At 39.5% G+C, this 20,116-nt stretch overlaps 1 protein-coding gene across 14 annotated transcripts in view; it reads left to right on the forward strand.

The window, feature by feature from the left end:
- MAP2 (microtubule associated protein 2) overlaps positions 1-20,116 on the forward strand; it is a 110,335-nt gene that overhangs the window by 20,611 nt on the left and 69,608 nt on the right. For 13 of the 14 annotated variants that reach the window (XM_089477814.1, XM_089477805.1, XM_089477806.1 and 10 more), the window contains exons 2-3: positions 14,526-14,639; positions 17,170-17,247. In XM_089477814.1, the coding sequence (XP_089333940.1) occupies positions 14,526-14,639; positions 17,170-17,247 (192 nt within the window). The remainder of the gene's footprint in view (positions 1-14,525; positions 14,640-17,169; positions 17,248-20,116) is intronic. The other variant, XM_089477807.1, reaches the window with a different exon arrangement.

Raw genomic sequence — 20,116 nt, forward strand, 5'->3', positions numbered from 1 at the left:
ATACTGTGTATGCTCATGTATAAATCTAGAAATTTTAATAAAAATATCAAATCAACCCCCAAAACCTGGGGCACCTTATCCATGGATCAGTGTAAGTACTGTACTTTAACTCTTAGCAAAAAAGGAAGCATCCACTTCTCTGAATAACGGTAAAGGTATTCCCCATTGACAAGGTTGCCAAGTTCTGTCCGATCATAGGTGGCAGTGTTCATCTCCGTTACTAAGCCAAAGAGCTAGCATTGTTAGAGATTACTTTGTGATCAAGTGGCCAGCATGATTGCACAGAATGCTGTTTACCTTCCCACAGGAATGATATATATTTATCTACTTGCATCTGAATGCTTTCAAACTGCTAGGTTGGCAAAAGCTGGGACTGGTGATGGGAGCTCACCCCATCATGAAGCACCTGCGCCTCAAACTGCCAACCTTTTTAAATGCCTGGGCAGGAAAATGGTGGTGTCAGCATTCTTTGGTGTTTCCCCTCAAAGAAGCACTGAGAGGAATTGGCTTTGAAGGATTTGATTAAGACATTTGTGGGTCAAAATTAGACAAAGTTATCACACTAAAGTTTAAGGCTATAATCACTGCTAACATTGGCCTGAAATGTACAAGCCAAAAGAAGCTTCTTCCGGTCACTTTGGGAGCATAGCATTTTCATAACACACAAAGTGGCCAGAAGCCACTCGGAGGCTGCAAAAGACAGCCTGAAGCCACTGCAAAAAAAGGAGCCAATTAAAGCATGGCCTGGTTGTGACCAGAGCAGCCTCTGGCTGCCCCTGATGGTCCATCTGCTTTGCCCCTATGTCCCCAATTCCTCTGTTTTGCCTTTTCTTCGTTTTTAACATGTGTGAATTTTCTCAACTGCTTGTGCCTAGTTTCCTTCCCCATACATCGCCAAGCTACCATTTACTGTAGTTCCCCCTTCATTAATTCAGCCTTTAAAGTGAACACAAAATGCTAAACACAGCTAAAAAGCATCATGGAAATTGTCTGTTTGAGGGAGATCAGGACAACTACAGGGCTGGGATACTGCAAGCTGTCTGTAGGGTATCCTGCCATATGCAGAAACAGCCATTGTCATTGTAATATGAAATCAATGCAAAGGGTACTGTAAGAGTGGGACTCTGTAAGGGTGTTGCACTGACTGCAGAGGAGAATTTTGCCTTTAGATGACTGATCATGTTCTATATTAAATGCATTTGCTTTGAATGATTATATGGGACATGGTTTCACAATTGTGGGTCAAAAAGGATTTTTGTAGGCTTATAGATCTTTGCTTATCTCATATTTGTTCATAAAAAATGGGGGAAATCCAGTGTTTTCTCATTTGGTGAGATTAAGAGTTTCTGCACATATTTTTTTGCAAAAATTTCTGGAGATTTTTTTTGGATGAAATTTTATTTGGATGAAAAATATTACATTTTCCAGAGACATAACTTCTTGCTCAAGGTCCTGAACGTTTTCTGCACATTTTCAAAGACAAGTTCCAAAAAGTAAAAAAATGATCAAAAATGTGCAAAAATAATCATAATGCACCAAGATGTCTCAAAATACCCTTTCGTGTTGAGGATGAAAAAAATTGTGAATATTCTCAATATCCCTAGACACTAAGAACCTTCATTTCATTATTAAGTCATAAAGCATAATACCAAGATGTGTCAAAACACCCTTTTTTGTCAAGGATGAAAAAAAATGTGAATGGTCCCCTACAGACAGGCCGAAATAAATCTGCTTCGGATCACTTAGGAGGTATGATGTTTAAATGATGCATGCGCCCTAAGAAGCCAGAAGCCATGCCAAAGCCATACCAAAGCCACACTTCAGTCCTAAGGACTGGACCACAGCTTTGGCACTTCTTCTGGCCTCTTAGGACACATGCATCATTTAAACAACATACCTCCAAAGTGACCTGAAGCAGTTTTATTTTGGCCTGTCTGTACGGGCCCAATATTTTCCACATCCCTAGATCCTAACAACTTTCATACAGCAGTACAGCAAAAGTCAGTACAAAAAGTGGGGATGGAATTAACTCTTCCACATGTCTTTCCCCCCTCTTCCGTGTTGTGCTTCTTATATAAAAAGACTACATGTCAGGTCAGTGATGGCTATCTTATTCAGTTGCTATTAACCTTTCTCTATGACTGTTTTTAACAGAATGCACAAAGAATAATCCTATTACCGTCTAGATTTACTGAGAAGTGGACTAAAACACGTCAACACTGTAGAAATAATGCAGTTTGACACCACTTTAACTGCCATGGCTCCATCTGACTGAATCATGGGATTTGCATTTTTGTGAGGCACCAGAATGCTTTGACAGAGAAGGCTAAAGAAAAACTTCAGATCCCAAGATTCCATAGACTGGAGATAAAACACTTAAAGTGGTGTCAAACTGCATTATTTCTACAGTGTAGATGCAGCCTAAGAATATCAAGGAAGCATGCTGAATTCTGGACTTGGGTTCAAATTCCAGCTCTATACAAGACAGCCTTGGGTCTAATTTTTCAGCTTTATTGATCTTATTCTCACATAGAGCTTACTTGCCTTGTGAAGCACTTGAAATGACAGCATGTTTTGGGAGAGGATACTCTAAGCTGCTATACTGATGGGTGCAGGATTCCAGTTACAAGTTCCAGTTTGCTGGCCCATATAAACTGTGATTCAAGCCCTGTGTAACATCTGTGATCTCCCCTAACATAACATAACATAACATAACATAACATAACATAACAACCTCTGGCCATTGGCCACTTTAGTGGCCTGGCAGGGGGTGCTGAATCAGAGATGAGACAGCTTTTGTTCTAACTGCCAGTTTATGAAGGCCATGCCTTTTTAAGAGTGATGATGCAAAGATTTGCATTGCTGAATTATGATGACATGGATGGCTTTGGGGAGGCTCAGGCAGTGTTGCTGGATGGCATTAAGATAAAGGAGGCAGTGTTCAAGAAATGTTTTGTAAACAAATGAATTAAATAAAGTAAACCATCAATATTTATATATTAATTTATTGCACATATAGCCCACTTTTCTCCCAAAATGGGAGAAATGGGAGCAAAGCCATGTAAATCTGTAATTACAAAAAAGAAAGCAAAATAACCAGAGTCTGGATAATAATAGCTAAATATACAGTGGGCCCTTGTTATCCACTGGGGTTTGGTTCCAGGACCCCATGTGGATACCAAAATCCATGGATGCTCAAGTCTCATTAAATACAATGGCATAGTAAAATGGTGTCACATATATAAGTCAAGTTTTTTTTTTAATTTGGAATTCATACTTTAAAAAAAATATTTTCAAGTTGTGGATGCTTGAATCCATGGATAAAGAATCCATGGATGCAGATGCAGACTGTAATCCTTTTGATAGAGGAGTGCTGTGGAAACGTCTTACCTATCATGATCATGTTAGACATTGACAGCAGTTTTAGAAGGAGGGCTTTCCAGGATATAGCAGTGTCACTGTTCCAAGAACAGCAGGAGAGGTTTTTGATCTACAGGGGGAAAAGCACCAATATTCCAGGGAAAATGTAAATGGTATCTGTTTGACAGTTTTGTAAAGTTTATCAACAGGCATATACCTTTGCCTCAGCAGCTAATGAGAGGCTCTCCCTCCATATTCTTTCTAACTGCCATTACTTTGGCCTCTGAGCGTGGGAAGACAAGCAAGCATCTACTGCCTTTCCTCCACTGTCATTGCTTTTTCATTATGTTTTGTGTCTTATTTAGATTGTAAGCCTAAGGACAGTGGAGATCCTGTACTGGGTGTCACCCTGTGTCAGGGGTGGGACTACTGAGGAAGTGGGATTTCCAGGTGGGAATTCTGGTGGGACTTCAAGGTAGAGTCACATGGGAGTGGTCATGTGAGCCAGGGAAATGCCATGTGGGCCAGGGAAACAGCTGTGTGGGTGGGAGAAAAGGCTGTGCGGGTGGGAGAAGTGCCACACGGGCCAGGGAAACAGCCACACAAGCCATGGAAATGGCCGTCTAATGCCCACCTGAGCCAGAGACTTCCCTGAGGCTCAGAGTAGTACCTGTGGGGCCCCGAGGGGCACCTGGGCAGGCCCAAGGAGCACCTGCAGGGGGTGGTGGGCCGACCGGGCATCACCCCCTTCTGGGGTCTCACATGTGCAGTCTGCACCTCCCACACACCCCAGTGATGCCACTGCCAATTTGTAATTCACCCTGAGAGCCTTTTTGGCTGAAGAGGGGGATATAAATATGCTTAATAAATAAATATTAAAAAAATAAGTAGTTTCAACAAAATTAAGTATGCCAATAGTAAAATGAAATTTAAATGATGGATCATGTATAATGTTTCTGGCTCTGTGTCCTGTTGCAGTTTACCTTTTGAACTCTGATAAATTTATCACTTAGCCTCCCAGAGTGCAAATCAGAGATCATGGCACAGACTTTGGAAAGTAACTTGCAGTTTATTAATGAGAAGTGTTATCAAGGACCAAGAGGTTAATGTTTTTATTAATTTCATATTACAACATAACTTATTGTAATGTATCTTATATATTTTAATGCAAATTGCAAAAATATATAGTCTGCAAATTAACAGAAATGGAGGTGGAATCATGGGGTGCGAGAATGATCAAAGACTTGAGAGCTTTTCTTGCTGCCACAACGTTTACCTAGGACTAAGTAACTGTTGTTGCCTTCCCTTTAAAAGAATCTTTTGCATCACTTCCTATATGTGAGTGTCAGTGATTACAGTTGCTTGAGAAAAGGACTCTAGCACACCTTTACAACACCCACCACAGTGCTGGCACTGCATAAATTTGAAATACTGTAGCAGTAATAGTTCAAAAAAGTTAATCCATCCATACTTGGCCTTTCCCAGTAGTTTTCATTTTGGGGAAACCTGAGAAGATTGGTAAGCGGGAGCATGCCAAAGTTTCATCAGTGACAACATCTGTGAAGATAGAGTGTGTTCCTGCTGCTATTACAACTCCCTGTTCCATTGATTTATGTCTTCAAGGCAATTTTAGATGTATTTTAGGATACGCTTTTAGTTCACTAACAGCGGCATCCAACAGTGCTGGCAAATGCCAGTTAGGTTATCATAGACTACATGAGATAATCAGTAGAGGCGATTCTCTGTCATACCACAGTTACAAGCACACTTGTAAGCCACTTTGGGTCCCAATTTTGGAAGAAAAGCAGGATGCAAATAAATATAACAACAACAATAATAATTATGATGGCATCAGAATCTTCTAGAGTATGCAGCATCCATAACAGAAGCTCAGAGGTTCCATGCTAGACAGGTTGATATGACAAATGCCCCCTGATTCATAGGATCCATCCCATTTTTCGTTAATTGAGATGGCTGCATAAAATATTACTTAAACTTCTTTATGAGTGCCAGGTTACATTGAATTTGTATGGTTAAATCTGCCACATGTGACAAATCCACTATGTAAAATTCTCTCTATATAGCCAGAGCTTGGAGAAGTTATTTTTGCATTCCAATCCAACAAAATAACTTGTCCAAATTCTGCTTATGCCCTATATTATGGCACCCACAGAAAGAAAAGAAAATAGCCACGGGTGGATTGAGCATGTTGTTTGTGTGTGTCAAGTAAGGAACATTCCTCCTTTCTTATTTTGGAAAAACATTTAGCATATGCACTTAACTAAGAGCTGGGAATTACTCATTCCTTTTATTGTCTAGCTTCTACCTTATCAACTAGTAATGCTGTTGCCCAGGAAACTGCTCTGCACCCTGCTATGAAGTTTGCCAGAGATTATTCTGAGATTGTTTTTATTTCCTGATATCACAACTGTGAATATAACTAATTTCTTCATCAACACTTCCTCCTGTTTCGTGTCGTCAATGGCGCTTATCTAGAAGAGGTGAGGGTAATAGTTCAAAGCAAAATTTCTCCACTCTCTGGCTTCTATCTCAAAGATTTCAGAACATGAAATGTGAAAGTGATTCTCTTCTGCCTGTTATTTTTAACTGAAGATGATACTTACTGGGATATATCATCATATTACTATTCTTGTTTTTTACCCTTCTATATAGAGCAGAATGTACTCATTTTTACATTCACACTTCATCTCTGGGGACTGCAGATTTACACTTTACACAAAAGAGTACTCTATTACCTACTTCTCTTCGCTTCTCGGTATCCCACACCACCACCACCACTTGGCTAGCTTCAGGACCAGAAATATTCTGAGCAGGGAGAAAATAATCCTTTTTCATATGCTCCTTTGTATGCAAACACTAAGATTCCCACCCACTTCTCCTTTATCTGCTTTATAGGACAAACATATGCTCAGCATGCCCCCAGTTGCCCTCCATGTCTAGTTTGGACCAATTCTATTCCAACCTTTTCTATTTTCAGATTCTGATACATTTCAATAAAGATAACATTCCATTTAAAAAAAACCTCTTGCAAAACCTCCAAATCTCCAGATGTTTAATGAAATGAAAAGGCCTTTACCTGACAGTGAAAATAGAGCTAGTCTCCTGAAAGAGGAAATTTCAAGTCTGGGAGCAGCCACCAAGAAGACTCTTTTAGGTGTCCTCACAAGATGGGCCTGTATGAATGAATGTGAGAAAGCCTTCACTACTCATAGTGGGCCATTTATCTACAATCTCAGTGGAAAAGAAGGTACGTCTGAGTGTCACTAAGGAACCTCCAGCTGTCCTCCTGACCCCACCATGTTTGGCTGCCCTCTCTTACCATCACAGGATCACAGGTCTGGAAGGGAGCCCAAAAAGCCATCAGACTTGACCACAACAATATATTCTTTGGGATTGTTTATCAGTCTTTCAGTTATAATTTCCTTTCGTAAAGGTAAGAGATACCTCCCTCACACCTTGAGAAGGTCAGTGTGGCTACTCTAACCTCAGTATGGTCTGTTTTTTACCCTACTATTGCATCCTGTTTCTGATCTTCCCATAATAAATGCTTATCTGTAGCAAATGGTCAAACAATTTTTTTTAATCAATACCCTGTTAGGATATAATTTACATCAGCAAGTGGTGCAAAGGTGGAATAAGCCAGTGAAAGTACCAAAGAAACCCGTTTTTCCCCTTTTCTTCTTAAATACTACAAATATGATCTAAAAGCTGAAATGCACACCAAATAAGCTTGTTTCAGCTTCCAAGAACTTTATTTTTGCTTAATCCTGTTTTTGTTGCTATCGTTCCAGCAATACAAAGAAAATAGCAGAAGTAAATCAATGTGAAAACTCCACCAGTATCAGAGCTTTTTAGAGCTTACCTAGCATCACATTGTATTTGGCTGGATGTTCTTTTCTTTCTTTCTTTTTAAATATTAGATTCCCTTGAACTTTAATTGAACCATAAAGCAACTGTGAGGAGTTTAATAGCTACCCTCCAAGGATTTGACTTATCCATTGGATCTGCTATTTATAGGGTCCATTACTACCAAATGTCTGGGTTACTTTTGTTGTAATCATTAACAGTAGAAAGACTGTTTCTGCTGCATTGGCTTTTCCTTGTGTGTCTCCAGAAATATCCATCAAAGAAGTGCCATGAACTGAGTCTTTTTTGATAAAATCTCCAGTGGTAATTTGTTTTTATTTGTGTTTTTGAATGCCTTACATTAAATCTCCCATTACTCAGCAAAGCTTCACTTTCAGTGCTGCCTTTAAAAAAAAAACCATGACCAGGGTCATAGAAAGTTTCTGTTATTTAGAATACTTCTTGGCTGCAAGAACAATGCCAAGGTCTTGATGCTGGAATAAAGCATTTTCTAGTTGACTAAGACTAGTGGCTAAAGGATCAGTTCCAAGTTTGCAAGGTCAAGACAAAATCAGGAATGAAATGGAATCAGTAGCCAAAGTGCCCTTTCTGCAGTATGGCTGCTGGAAATAGTCTGAAGATGCTGGCTGCTAAATACTCACATTGAAAGTGGGGTGAACAGGGATTTCAGGCCCAAACAGATGATGGAAAAAGCTGGCTGTGATCTCAAAGTCAGCAGTTCGAGACCCAAACTCTGCAAGACAGAGTGGGCTCCTATCACTAGTCCCAGTTTCTGCCAACTAGCAGTTCGAAAGCATGTGAAAGTGCAAGTAGATGGTACCACTTCAGTGCGAAAGTAACAGCGTTCCATGCAGTCATGCTGGCCACATGACCATGGGATCGTCTTTGACAATGCTGGCTCCCTCGGCTTAGTAACGGAGATGAGCATCACTCCCTACAGTTGGATACGACTAGACGAACTTGTGAAAGAGAAAACCTTTGCCTTTTAAAGAAGTGGAGTGCTATCGAATGAGATGCATGCACAATGTGTGGGATAGGAGGTAGAGCAAGCAGAGCTGGTGGATTAGGCAAAATAATCTGTTGTTTTGGCAAGCAAGGCTAGTTTGCAAGTATTTATGCCACCGGTGGGCAATGTCACAGCAAGTCTAGGGTGCCAATTTTCACACACTCTAGTACTTGTTGTGGCCTACACCCCTGGAAATGTGGGTTTATCATTGTGTTTTCTTTTTGTTTTTAATCCAGTTGTGTCTGGAGGGTCACTTTTCTTGTGTGTGTTTTGTTTTGTTTTGTTTTGTTTTGTTTTGCTATGGACCAGTGCCTCCACACCTGCCTCAGATTCTTGGCTCATGAACAATTCATTGCAAAAGGCTGCATGCCTCCTCTTACAAGAGACACCTAGGCCCAAAAACACACTGCAGAAATAATCCAGTTTGAGACCGCTTGAGATTGCCCTGGCTCAATGCTAGGGAATCTGGGGAACTAGTTTTGTGAGACATTTAGTCTTCTCTGTCAGAGAGCTCTGGTCCCACAACAAACTACAATTCCCAGGATTCCCTAGCACTGAACCAGGGCAGCCAAAGCAGTCTCAAACTGGATTATTTTGGCAGTGTGTTTTGGACCATACTTTCTGGATGCTGCCAGAAGTGTGATTTTCCTTGTCTTGCAAATCAATTGTGGGAGAAGGGCTGGAGCCTCCAAAAATAGCAGCATGCAGCATGTGGGCTGTCTTTGAGCAGTCCTTGTTTATATCCATCATTCCTTGGCATAGCTTCAGGAATTCCTTCACCCTGCTTCAGCGGTGAGCCAGCAGTGCCTTCCCTGGGAAAGGCAAACTGGTCACAGTGATTTATGCCTCTATTACTTCTCATTGAGACTACTGTAATATTCTCTATTTCGAGCCACTCTTGCAAAATGTTCAGAAGCTACAGGTAGTGAACATTCGGTAGCCCAATTGTTGTCTGGCAAGACATATCATTAGTCTTGGACTAATTTCAATGGCTTCCTATTTATTTTAGTGCTTCTTTAAGGTGTTCAGTTTGACCTACAAAGCTCTAAATGGCTTCAGGAAAAGAATACCCGAAAGGCAAACTCCTTTAGTATGAGCTTGCTTGGACTTTCTGTTCCTTGACATCTTATTGCATGTTCCTACCTTCCTGATTTCCTAGGTTAGTGAGTACCTGAGAAGGGCTTTATAGCACCACCTCAAGTGTGAAACTCAATCCCAACGAAAGTCAGCTTGGTTCGGTCTTTACTGAGATCCCAACAAGCATTAACATCTACCTTATTCTGCATTGTTTTTAAACCTTTAAAAATTTTGGGGTTTTTTTAAGCAATGTTTTGTTTCTGTTTTATTTATAGTAGGAAGAATATTATATGATGTTATTTCTGTGCAATATATATTTTAGGCAGATAAATGAAAATTGTCAATGATAAATCACAATCTGTTACATAATAAAAATGGAGATGAGGTTATGATATAAATTAGAAAGGCTTCTGAGGATGTTGAGCCTTTACCTAAGTCTGCATATCAAAGGCAACAGAGTACAAAACGCCCACCTCCAACAATACGATGGACATACAAACACATAAACACAACTAGTAATGTTGAAAAACCATGGAATCATCAATTGAAATACAATGTTTGGTAGTAAATTGCATAGAATATGAAATTATTTGTCATTAAGAGATAAAGTTGTAGGTATTTTATAGTCAGAAAGGTTTAGTTAACACCTCAAAGCATCAAAATAGTTATAACCTTTCCTTTTGACCACTAGCAGCCAACAAATGTAAAATTGCAAAACCAATAACAGCTAAAAAGTAACATTAAAAATAGTTGGGGAATACACTGAGCTTACTATATGTGCTTACTTGCTAATTACTTGCTATATTAGCTTAGTGCTAATTAGCTTACTTGCTGTTCACCGTTATGATCTTTGGAATAGCGGTATATAAATAAAACAAATTATTATTATTATTATTAAAGAATTTATGTGTTGCCTTTCATCCCAGCCCCCACTAGAAATCTCTGGAAAATGAGTCATTCTGCTAGATGTTAATCTATTTTTCACTCACCCAGCATTTTTGCAATCATTTCAGTGAATTACTAACAAGATCTTGGTGCTCCTATAAAAGGAATTGGCATTGATGCAAATCTCACCTTGGCAAACTCTGGACATATTGTTGATCTGACATACTTGTCTGTTGACTGGATTCAATAACTTTATCATTATCCCACAGAACACATTTTATTACAGCAGTGAAGCATTATTGTTTAGAGGATGAAACATCAGTAAAAGAATGCATGCCAGAAATCAACTTACATGCACAAATATATGCATAAATGCCAGTTCATTCCTTGCATATATGGGCCAGATACCATTCTTCTGTTAACCTGAGACAAGTGGATGAGTCTGTCTGTCTGTCTATCTGTTCATATTCTTTTTATTGCAGGTATCTAGATTGGGGATTGGAATGTGATCCATGGTCTGCACAAACCCCGTCCATTTATGTTGTCATATCATTTCCTGTTCCCACTTAAAAAAATATTCTAGAACTGAGAATTGTGACTCACGAACCAAGATTTGAAAAGCCAATTAAACATAGCATGAGATATGTCAGTTTATTCGGATTACAAAACAGCGATTCGCTTCAAACAAGTTGGAGTCAAATCTAAGTTGTGTTCGAAAACATCCCATCTTTAAGAATTCTCTTTCCAGACCCCGTTTGTCCAGTCCCAAGCCCATGTTTCATCTAACATATCAAAGAGGCCTTTTAACTGGCCGCTCCACTTCCTAACTCCTTATCAACCCATCTTTACCAAGGCTTTGCTGACCATCAAACACTTCTTCACTCAGGACTTAACAGAGCCATATATCTTAACTACTCCATCCATTGTCTCTCTGTCCCCATTTTTGCATTTCAATTGAATTACAGACCTCTCTGCTGTTTGCCTTCCCTTCCCTTCCTGTGCTTTCCTCTAGTGAACCATAGCTCTGCTTCTCTATCCCCATTATTTCTCTATCCCCATTATCTCCATTTTACCATATCACCACCTCACTATTAATGTATCCCCTCATATTTCTCATCATGGCAGTTTCTGATATTTCATTATAGCAGAATCTGACACAGTTCTCTTCTAAAGCAAGGTGAAAGGTTTTGCTTTAATAGGAGCAGAGGTGATCTTTTAAACTTATTTTTTCTCAAAACCAGGTGTGAACATCTTATCACTCCCTGTTTTGAAGCAGCAAAACTATGTAAATGCATCTTTGGTGGGAATGCAATTTGGACCAAATTTGGACCCTTGGCTCATCTGAGTTCCCCAACCCACAGCAGCTCTAAATCAGTTACATTTTTGATAATGACTAGAAGTCCCCCTTTAGGCATTCAGTTTGAAAACAGGGGAGAGGCATCTGGGAAGGGGTATTGAAAACTCCTTTCCTTTTAGACCCACTCTTTCCACATCAATGTGTAGGTTCTGTAGAAAATGTCAGCCAGTTGGGTAACATGTGATTTTCTGTCATTCATATTTACTCTGTTGAAAAACTGTTCTCTCTGCCAACAATTTCATTTTGTTATTTATTTTACATTATTTTAAACCACCTATTGTCTCTTTGGAAATCTTTGTAAGAATCATTGCAGAAAGATACCACAGACTGATTTTGAAATGAATGCCTTGGTAAACTGATTATCTAGAAGAACAAGATTATATACAAGAAGCCAGCAGGTTCACCAGTGCTTTAAGGGTTTAGGAGATGATCTCTTTGTAGTTCTTTGGTATGATGTTTTGTTACTTATTGGTGTAGGGGCAAATGCCTTTGCGTGTGAGCTTATTACATGCAATGACCTAAATTCGCCTTTAGTCCTGAGTAGGCCCATTGAATCCATTAGATTTATCGCATGTGTTGACTCACCATGAAAAAATTGATTGAATATGTTTGCTCCAGATGAGACTAACCAACAGGATGCCACCCAGAGCTGCTGCAGAATTGGTGCAGTTTGACTTCACTTTAACTGTTGTGGCTACATCCTATGGCATCCTAAGATTTGTAATTTGTTGTTGCACCAGAATTCTCTGACAGAGCTAAAACTAAAAATCCCAGAATTCCATAGCATTGAGCCGTAGCAGTTAAAACAATGTCAAACAGAATTCATTCTAAAGTGTATATGTAGCCAGAGTTTGCATTCTGATGATGAATTGTTTAACTACATTTAATAATGGAAGCAAATCATTTACCAGTATAAATAATACTTTCATCTGTTTGGTATATTTGTGAAATCCTGTGAAAGGAAAGAAGTAACTACAGGTCAGCAGTTCTTGCGTATTGTGGGGAATGGACTTCCTGTATGTTGCCATTTCATGCTGGGTAGTTCATGAAGAAGTGTTTCAAATGTCAGTAATACTTTTGTATTTGTTGTGCAATAGTGGACAACTGAATTCTTCTAAAGCAAGGCTAGGAATCTTTGGTGTCCCAAATATGTTGGCTTTTATCAGTCCTATCAAGTTTGACCTGCTTATTTTTCACCAGTGTAATAGAAGTTTGGTTCATCACCATGGCTCTGAGCTTCTTGATTAAGGAATTTAAGGAATTTCCTTTCTTAACAATTTATTGCAAGAGTTGGGCTGGGAATGACTAAAGGAATTCTTACTTGGCTGCTCAAGAATCATTCAGAGAACAACCCCAATGATAAGCCAGCAATCAGAAATCAATTAAGGTATTTTGTCTTGTCTACAGACATCAGAGCAGGTGCAAAAGAGTAGATGGCAGTCGAGATAATGGCGGGAAAGGATGAGATGGGGAAGGCAAGAGAACAGCCGAGAGCTCAGATGTTACATAGCAGCTGAGAGTATCAATGAATTCACACTTGATCAGGCTCCCAAGGAGCCTCTTCAGATACCAATACATCCATGACCAATGAGACAGTGGCTTTTGCTAGCTTTGAAGCAGAAGCAGACAGAGAGATGATGTTGGGGATTGTTGGGCCTCATTCCCACTTATTTCTTGATTCACATTCTGCACTGATTCCTGAAACCGGTTCAGCAAATAGTGTGGTTCCCACTATGTTTGCACTGGTTTAAAGAATTGGCACAGGAAGTGACAGCCATGGCTTCCCCGCCATGTCTCCCTCCATCCTTCCTGGCCATACTGGAGGCGGAGGAGAGACTGGGGCGGAAGGAGAGAAGCAGGCTGGCAGGACAGAGGACTGAGGATGGAGCATGGAGGTATGGCTGGGAAAGCCACTGCCAGTGGGAACCAAGGCAGATTCGAATCCAATTCGATTCTGCTTGGTTCTCACTTGGGCTGAATCGATTTATTTCCAAATAAAGATCAATTCAGCCTAAAAAACATCCCATTTTACCAGCGTCTTATTGACGTGGGTTAAATGGGTAAAAATGGGTGAAAACCATGCTCCCTGTTTTTGAATCACTTCAGGGATTCAAATTACGTGGGAAACATCGTGATTTACACCGGATCGAGATCTGGTTTAAAACGTAGTGGAAACAACCCCTTGGATTGCTCAGCATCTCATCTTGTTTTCTTGCCACCTTTGTCCATTTTAATTTGTTACTCAAAGATGCCAAACAGAGAGAGAGATAAAAATGCATGGTGAGTTCCCCCACCCCAGGCTAGTTATTAGAAACACATGGCTTCATACTCCCCCCACCCCGGGCCACAATTCCTCACTTTAACCTTTATCATCTTAGGTGTACAGATGGTTTTAACATACTGGTTATGTTGGTTAAAAACAATAGGGTTTCTCAAGTGTCAGGAAATACTGACAAGAAAAATCCTAGATGGTGAAAACCAATGCCATTTGTGACTTCTGTGTGGAAAATGTGTGGTTTTGTCTGTCTGTTGTTGTTTTTTTTTGCGTGAGAAACTGCATTTCCTGCACAGATAGTAATATTTTTCTGCAGAGCACTTTCTGTGCAGAAAATAACATTTATTATTATTATTATCAATATTTCTGCACAGGAAACACTCTTTCTTTTTTCAGGAATTGTGTTTTCTGTGCAGAAAACAGCCATAAGTTTCAAACTGAAAATAGTCTATGAAAACTGTGTAGTTTTGAATGAGTTTTTCACAGAGAGGAGAAAAATTGTAAACTTATTAATTCTTGTATGCAGGAATGAAATTTAGGAAGATTTGCAGCCCCACATTACAGTGAGAGTAGAGGCAGAATCTGTAATCGTTGTTTGTGTAAGGCTCCATATTTTTTTATTTTTTCCTTACATTAATGTGCTTTTGTTTGTCTTGTTAATCCTACTACTGTCTCAGAAGAAGTATCCGCAAGGATAGTCCAAGTAGTAACAGCTGAAGCTGTGGCAGTCCTGAAAGGTGAACAGGAAAAAGAAGCCCAGCACAAAGATCAGCCAGCACCATTACCTTTAGGTAAAGAGAGTCATCTCAGCTGTATGTTGTGTTATAGACATCAAGCTTTTGCAGCGCAGCTGTGGCCTACCCTTTTGTTTTTTAATGCATTAATTCATTTATTTATTTTAAGTATTGAGAGCTGTCACAAAAAGCCATGGTTTGTGTCAGCCATGGTTTGTCGCTTAAGCTGTGAATTTCATAGTGAATGACCAAAGCATCACTTTTCTCTCCCTTCCCCTCATTTCTGGTTTGCTTCATGTTTGTGTATGGTTTGCATCTGGTGTGCTTCTCTCCTGCCTTCTTGCCAGCAAATATTTCAGGGTGGGAAGCTGGGAAAACAAGGTGAGAAGAAGTTATACTTGCAGATTCCATGTTATGATATGTCATTTTTAAACAAACCAGAGTCCAATTAATAATGTCTTAATGTTTTAAAATATTGGTGTCACAGAGACTCACTCCAGTTCAGCCACATACTTTGTCGTGTTTTATTTAAAAATTCAGATTCCCTGATGGGCCATCTTTGATCATAAAAAGCATGAGAGCATCAAGGTTTCAAGGTGGAGATGATTCCTCAAGGAAAAGAATTTAAAAAGTAGCTAAATTATCACTTTACATAAGGCTATTGCATGATGCCAAAGAAGAAAGAAGGAAAGAGAAAAGAAAAGATTGTACCGAACATGTTGTATACATTTTGAAATATTTTCCTGAGCTGCACCCCAAAACTGAGTGTCATATAATTAAAGCTGCCATTTTGTAAACATAAAAAAACCCTGACTATAGGGGAAAAATCTACAGGATACAAATCCATCTATTTATGGAGCTATTTAAAGAGGCAGCAGCATTAGTCTGTTTTAGCATAAAAAGACATAAAAGAATCTAGTAGCACCTTTGAGATAACTGGGAAGAAGAAATTTGTAGTATAAGGCTTTGTAGACAATATGTTTGCATCTGATGAAGTTGACTGAGTCCATGAAACCTCATGTCGATATTTCTTCTTCTCAGTTTATGGAGATAGCTGTATATGTATTATTGCGTATGGTAGAATGAATAATATATCATGTTTGGCTTGAATCAAAGTTGGCATTAAGAAGACCTAAGAAGTACATAACATCACTGGTCTGTGCAGTGGTAGCTGCAGGCATCCATGTTAGGGGTGCAGTGAATTTGCTGTGGGTTTTATTCCAAGCTATCTGAGGAACTATGTATGATGCAGGGAGCAGCATCTTCAATTTGTTGGAGATGAAGGTGCCTCTGCAGATTATTTCCAATTTTACAATGCCTCTAAGGAGAATCTATCATAGTTTTTTTCCCCCTAGCAAATGTGTTCAAAGAGGGTTTGTCATTGGCCTCTTCTGGGGACGCCCAATGCTTTCCCATGGCTGAGCATGGATTTGAATCCTGATATCCCAGAGTTTTAGTCCAACATTCAAACCACTATACCTCACTGTCTCTGTACTGCATCAAAATGTGCATCATGGATATCATCTTTAAAATCTGGACTGGAACCCAGAGCAGATTCACTGCACCCATGGTATGGGAGATACCAGCTGCCACTAGGTCTATCAGGAGGAATGCTAATACTCTGTAGAGTTCCGCAGAAATAACTTGCATTGTTACAAAAAGCTTTTCTTGAAATTGCATGCAGTAACTAGAATGATGGGCACAATAAGGATGAAATTAATTATTTTAAAGTCCTGTTAGATTCAGTAGAAGAGATTTGAGTGTATGCTAAATCCTCTTGTTGACATGAATGAGACTTAAAATATTGACCAAATACTGCCAAAATAATTTTAGGGAAATTTAGAAAATGTTGCTTGGGTGCTGTTCTCGCACACCTAGTGAAACTATTGCTTATTGCCATCTTCTGTATTTGTTTCATGTTTGATAGTTGGATGCTGGTAAGCAAGTTGGACTTGAGACAGTTTCCTTGGGTACTGGGCAGCCCTAAAATGGCGCATTTCAATGCTTGATTCAAATGATTTATATATGAAGAAACGAGAAGATGGTGTTGCATATTATTTTTAAAAAAAGGTTTTAGCAATTTATGGGAATAGTAAAATGCCACTATTTCAAATAAATGTAAGCAAAGTTATCACATATTTGGACTCCTCTATATTCTGCACTCCCCACCCTGGACTTGTGTGTTTGTTTGTTTTTAACTCAGTTTGCTTTTTCCCCCGCTTTGAGCTTGTGAAGTTACTTTTCTTCAAGGCATGTAATAATTATAATGCCATTTGTTCATTCAAACACCTGGGAGGTTAAGAAAAACCAACCCACCTTATTGTTTATATATATATATATATATCTTTTGTTAAAAGAAATGTTTTCAAAGACAGTGGAACTGATTTCTGAACATAAGGCTCCATCGTCCAAAATAAATGGTTACTATTGTGGGTACCAGGCTTTGTGTAAAAGCTAAAGACTCAAGCTGCATGGATTTGAAATGTTATCAGATGCTGCTAACCTCTTATACTGAATTCTTCTTTTGGCATATCCCAGTATCAAATTAATTAATCATTGTGTCTCATTTTTACTGTTCGATCTTTAGCAGTTGAAGAGACAACTAACCTGCCTCCATCCCCGCCCCCATCACCTGCTTCAGAGCAGACTGGAACACTGGAAGAAGGTAAGAATTCCCCTGGGCACTTTAGAGGGACCATCTTTAAGGAGAGAAATCCAAGGATCCCTGTGACAGAGGTAGGAGGAAGATTCTGTCATGAATCATGACAGAAGCAAGGCATGAGCAATGTTTGTTTTGGTAACAGGAAATTATTGACTGCATATGATTGTGAAACATCAACACTATCAATATGTGCCTGTATGTATTTATGTATTTCTCCCTATACGTGTGCATGGCGATATCTGAGAGTACCTTCTTACAGCAATATAAAGGTTATGTGCAATACATTACTGTTGAATAGATATTGCAATTGGACTTGAAAAGACTCCGGTACCTTCAAGAGCTGCAGAGAAGAGAACATTTCACGAGGCAATACATTTCTAATCACTGGCTCTGTAATGAGAAAAGGTATACCTGGTTGGAGGGGGGAGAATGGCACCTTTTTCTGCAGCAGGAATTCTCTCAACATCTAAAGCAGGAGAGCTACACAACAATCTTCTCTCTCCAGCTGAGAATGATCCCAAGGTCATCTTGTAGAGAGCAGAATGCCAACATTTTCAAGCAACACTTTAACAGGAAAGGAGTTTTCCCCCCACTAGTACAAACATTATAGATTAAATTTAGCACCATAAAATGCAGAACAGTGTAATGTAAGGAAAATGGGAACGATATTAGGATTAAATATGGAAATCGGTTCTGTTCTGATATAATGAAGCAGATAAAAAAGGCCACATATTGTTTCATACTGTTGCTTTCCCATATTTTATATTGTCAGTGAATCTACACTTAACATAAAGGTTTGAACGGCACAGGAGTGTGACAGGGAAAGTTGACAACTGTACCTAGTAATAAAAAATGAGCAGAAACCTGTTTGTATTGGTATTTTATAGTGTGGAGAAGCCTGGTCTTCTAGGATCAACTGTTATTCAGAAAAACATTACAAATCATTTTTCTTCCTGTGGATACTTACATTATGTTCATCTCTTTCTGCATCCAAGCTCATGATACACTAAAGGTCCTTTTAATTTCATGAAAGTTAAGATTTCAGATGAATTTAGTCATCTCAGTTTCTGGCCCTTAAAGTTATACTTATCACTGCAAGACACTTTGCAAACAATCAAGTCTTCATCTTTCTCAGAGCTATTAAAATATGTGAAGACTGATACTACTGTTTTTAAAATACATAGAAAGCAAGATGGCTGTCCTATTATAATACACACATGAACCACCCAAAAAGTGTTTGAAAGTAGCAAATGAAATAACAAACATCCATTTGAAAATAATCTTGATCTTTTCTTGTGCATTTACTAGATCTTCTTCAGGAAGTTCTAGACCTATTATAGAATTAAGTGGTTTCTATTTAGTTTAGCCCTTTGAATGATGTAAAAGATATTTCCTAACACAGGATACTTTTAAGCTCTTTAGGAGTGGTCTTTTGGGTACCTTAAAATATGCACTCTGCTGTCAAACAGACAGGTTGGAATCCTGATGGGTGTCTTATATGTGGATAAGGACCCATCTGGAAGTGATAGAAACATTTGGCCTGATGTGGAATAGCCAAACATAGGGGCTTGACAGACGGGTGCTTTGCGCCGGCCTGGGCCCAAACTAGGGGTGCGCGGGGCTGAGTGTTTAGACACTAAGCAACCCTATTGTGCACCCTGGTCACCATCATTGCACACGCCCTTCCTTATGGGGCATGGAATAATGACATCCATGCGGTGCAGCACCCGAACAGCGCTGTGCCGCATGGCTGTCATCATCGTACACAAGTACGCCAATGGTGCCCCGCACAAAGACTAAAAAGAATTCACCAGGAGCGGGTTCTTTTTAGGCCTCCTGCTGGCCATGGCGTTTGGTTGCCACAGTCTTCATCCGGAGCAGGAAGGCGCGGCGTCTCGCCACCCCTTTCTTCCAACCTGTATAGCCCCATAGTTGTGCCATCATTCCACTAGGGACATTTACAGTTATTCACTATTATATTATCTCATATTCTGCTTTGTCTCCAGTCCTGGGTTTCAAAGCAGCTTACAAAAGTTAAAACAAATACACCTACAAAAATTCACATAATCAAGAAGTTAAAAATATAAATTAATCTATCAGTAGTTATAAAGGTAGTTAAAAGCATGACCATTAAAAAGAAAAAAAACCAAAAAGATACAGCAGAGTACATTGTGAAAGACTCAGCCCACAAAGGTCTGATGGGAAAAAAACTTCAGCTGTGAAGGGGAAATTTTAACACCCTTGGATCCTTCATCTGTCTGTGGAAAGATGGGAGAGTGCCAATCTATCCTTTCTAGGAAGGGAGTTCCAGGGCCTGGGAGCAGCCACTGAGAAGGCCCTCTCTTGCATTCCCACCAGATATATCTGTGAGGGTGGTGGGACAGAGCCAAAGCCCTTCACAGAGGATCTCAAAACATGGAAAGACTCATATGGGAGAATATAATCCTTATTGTTAATCAGGAATAGAGCTGTAAAGAGCTTTAAAGGTCATAGTCAGCACTTTGAATTGTGCACAGAAATGAACCAGCAGGCAGTGGAGCTAATGGAATAAGAAATTTGTTTATGAATGCACATGTGCAATTCACACAGATGAGCATTGTGCGCTGCACACATAGCTGGGCATGCACATTTGGTTGTACAGTTGGATGCATAGCACCACAAATTCTTAGTTATGCAACTATTGAGTGATTTTGTGTGCATAAACGTAGTACTGTCTTCACACTATAGGATCTTGCCATAGAAATAGGCAAGTCTTGAGCCCACCAAACTGGCTACAGGGAGGGAAAAGAAGACATGCATTATGTGCAGCTGCTTGTGTTCACTGTTCTCTTGGTTCTGCCCTTCATATTGGGGGGTTGCAAACATTGTGGAA

The sequence above is a fragment of the Sceloporus occidentalis genome, unplaced genomic scaffold (assembly GCF_023333645.1).
Source record: "Sceloporus occidentalis isolate IW3139 unplaced genomic scaffold, rSceOcc1.0.p SCAF_12, whole genome shotgun sequence".
NCBI lineage: Eukaryota > Metazoa > Chordata > Lepidosauria > Squamata > Phrynosomatidae > Sceloporus > Sceloporus occidentalis.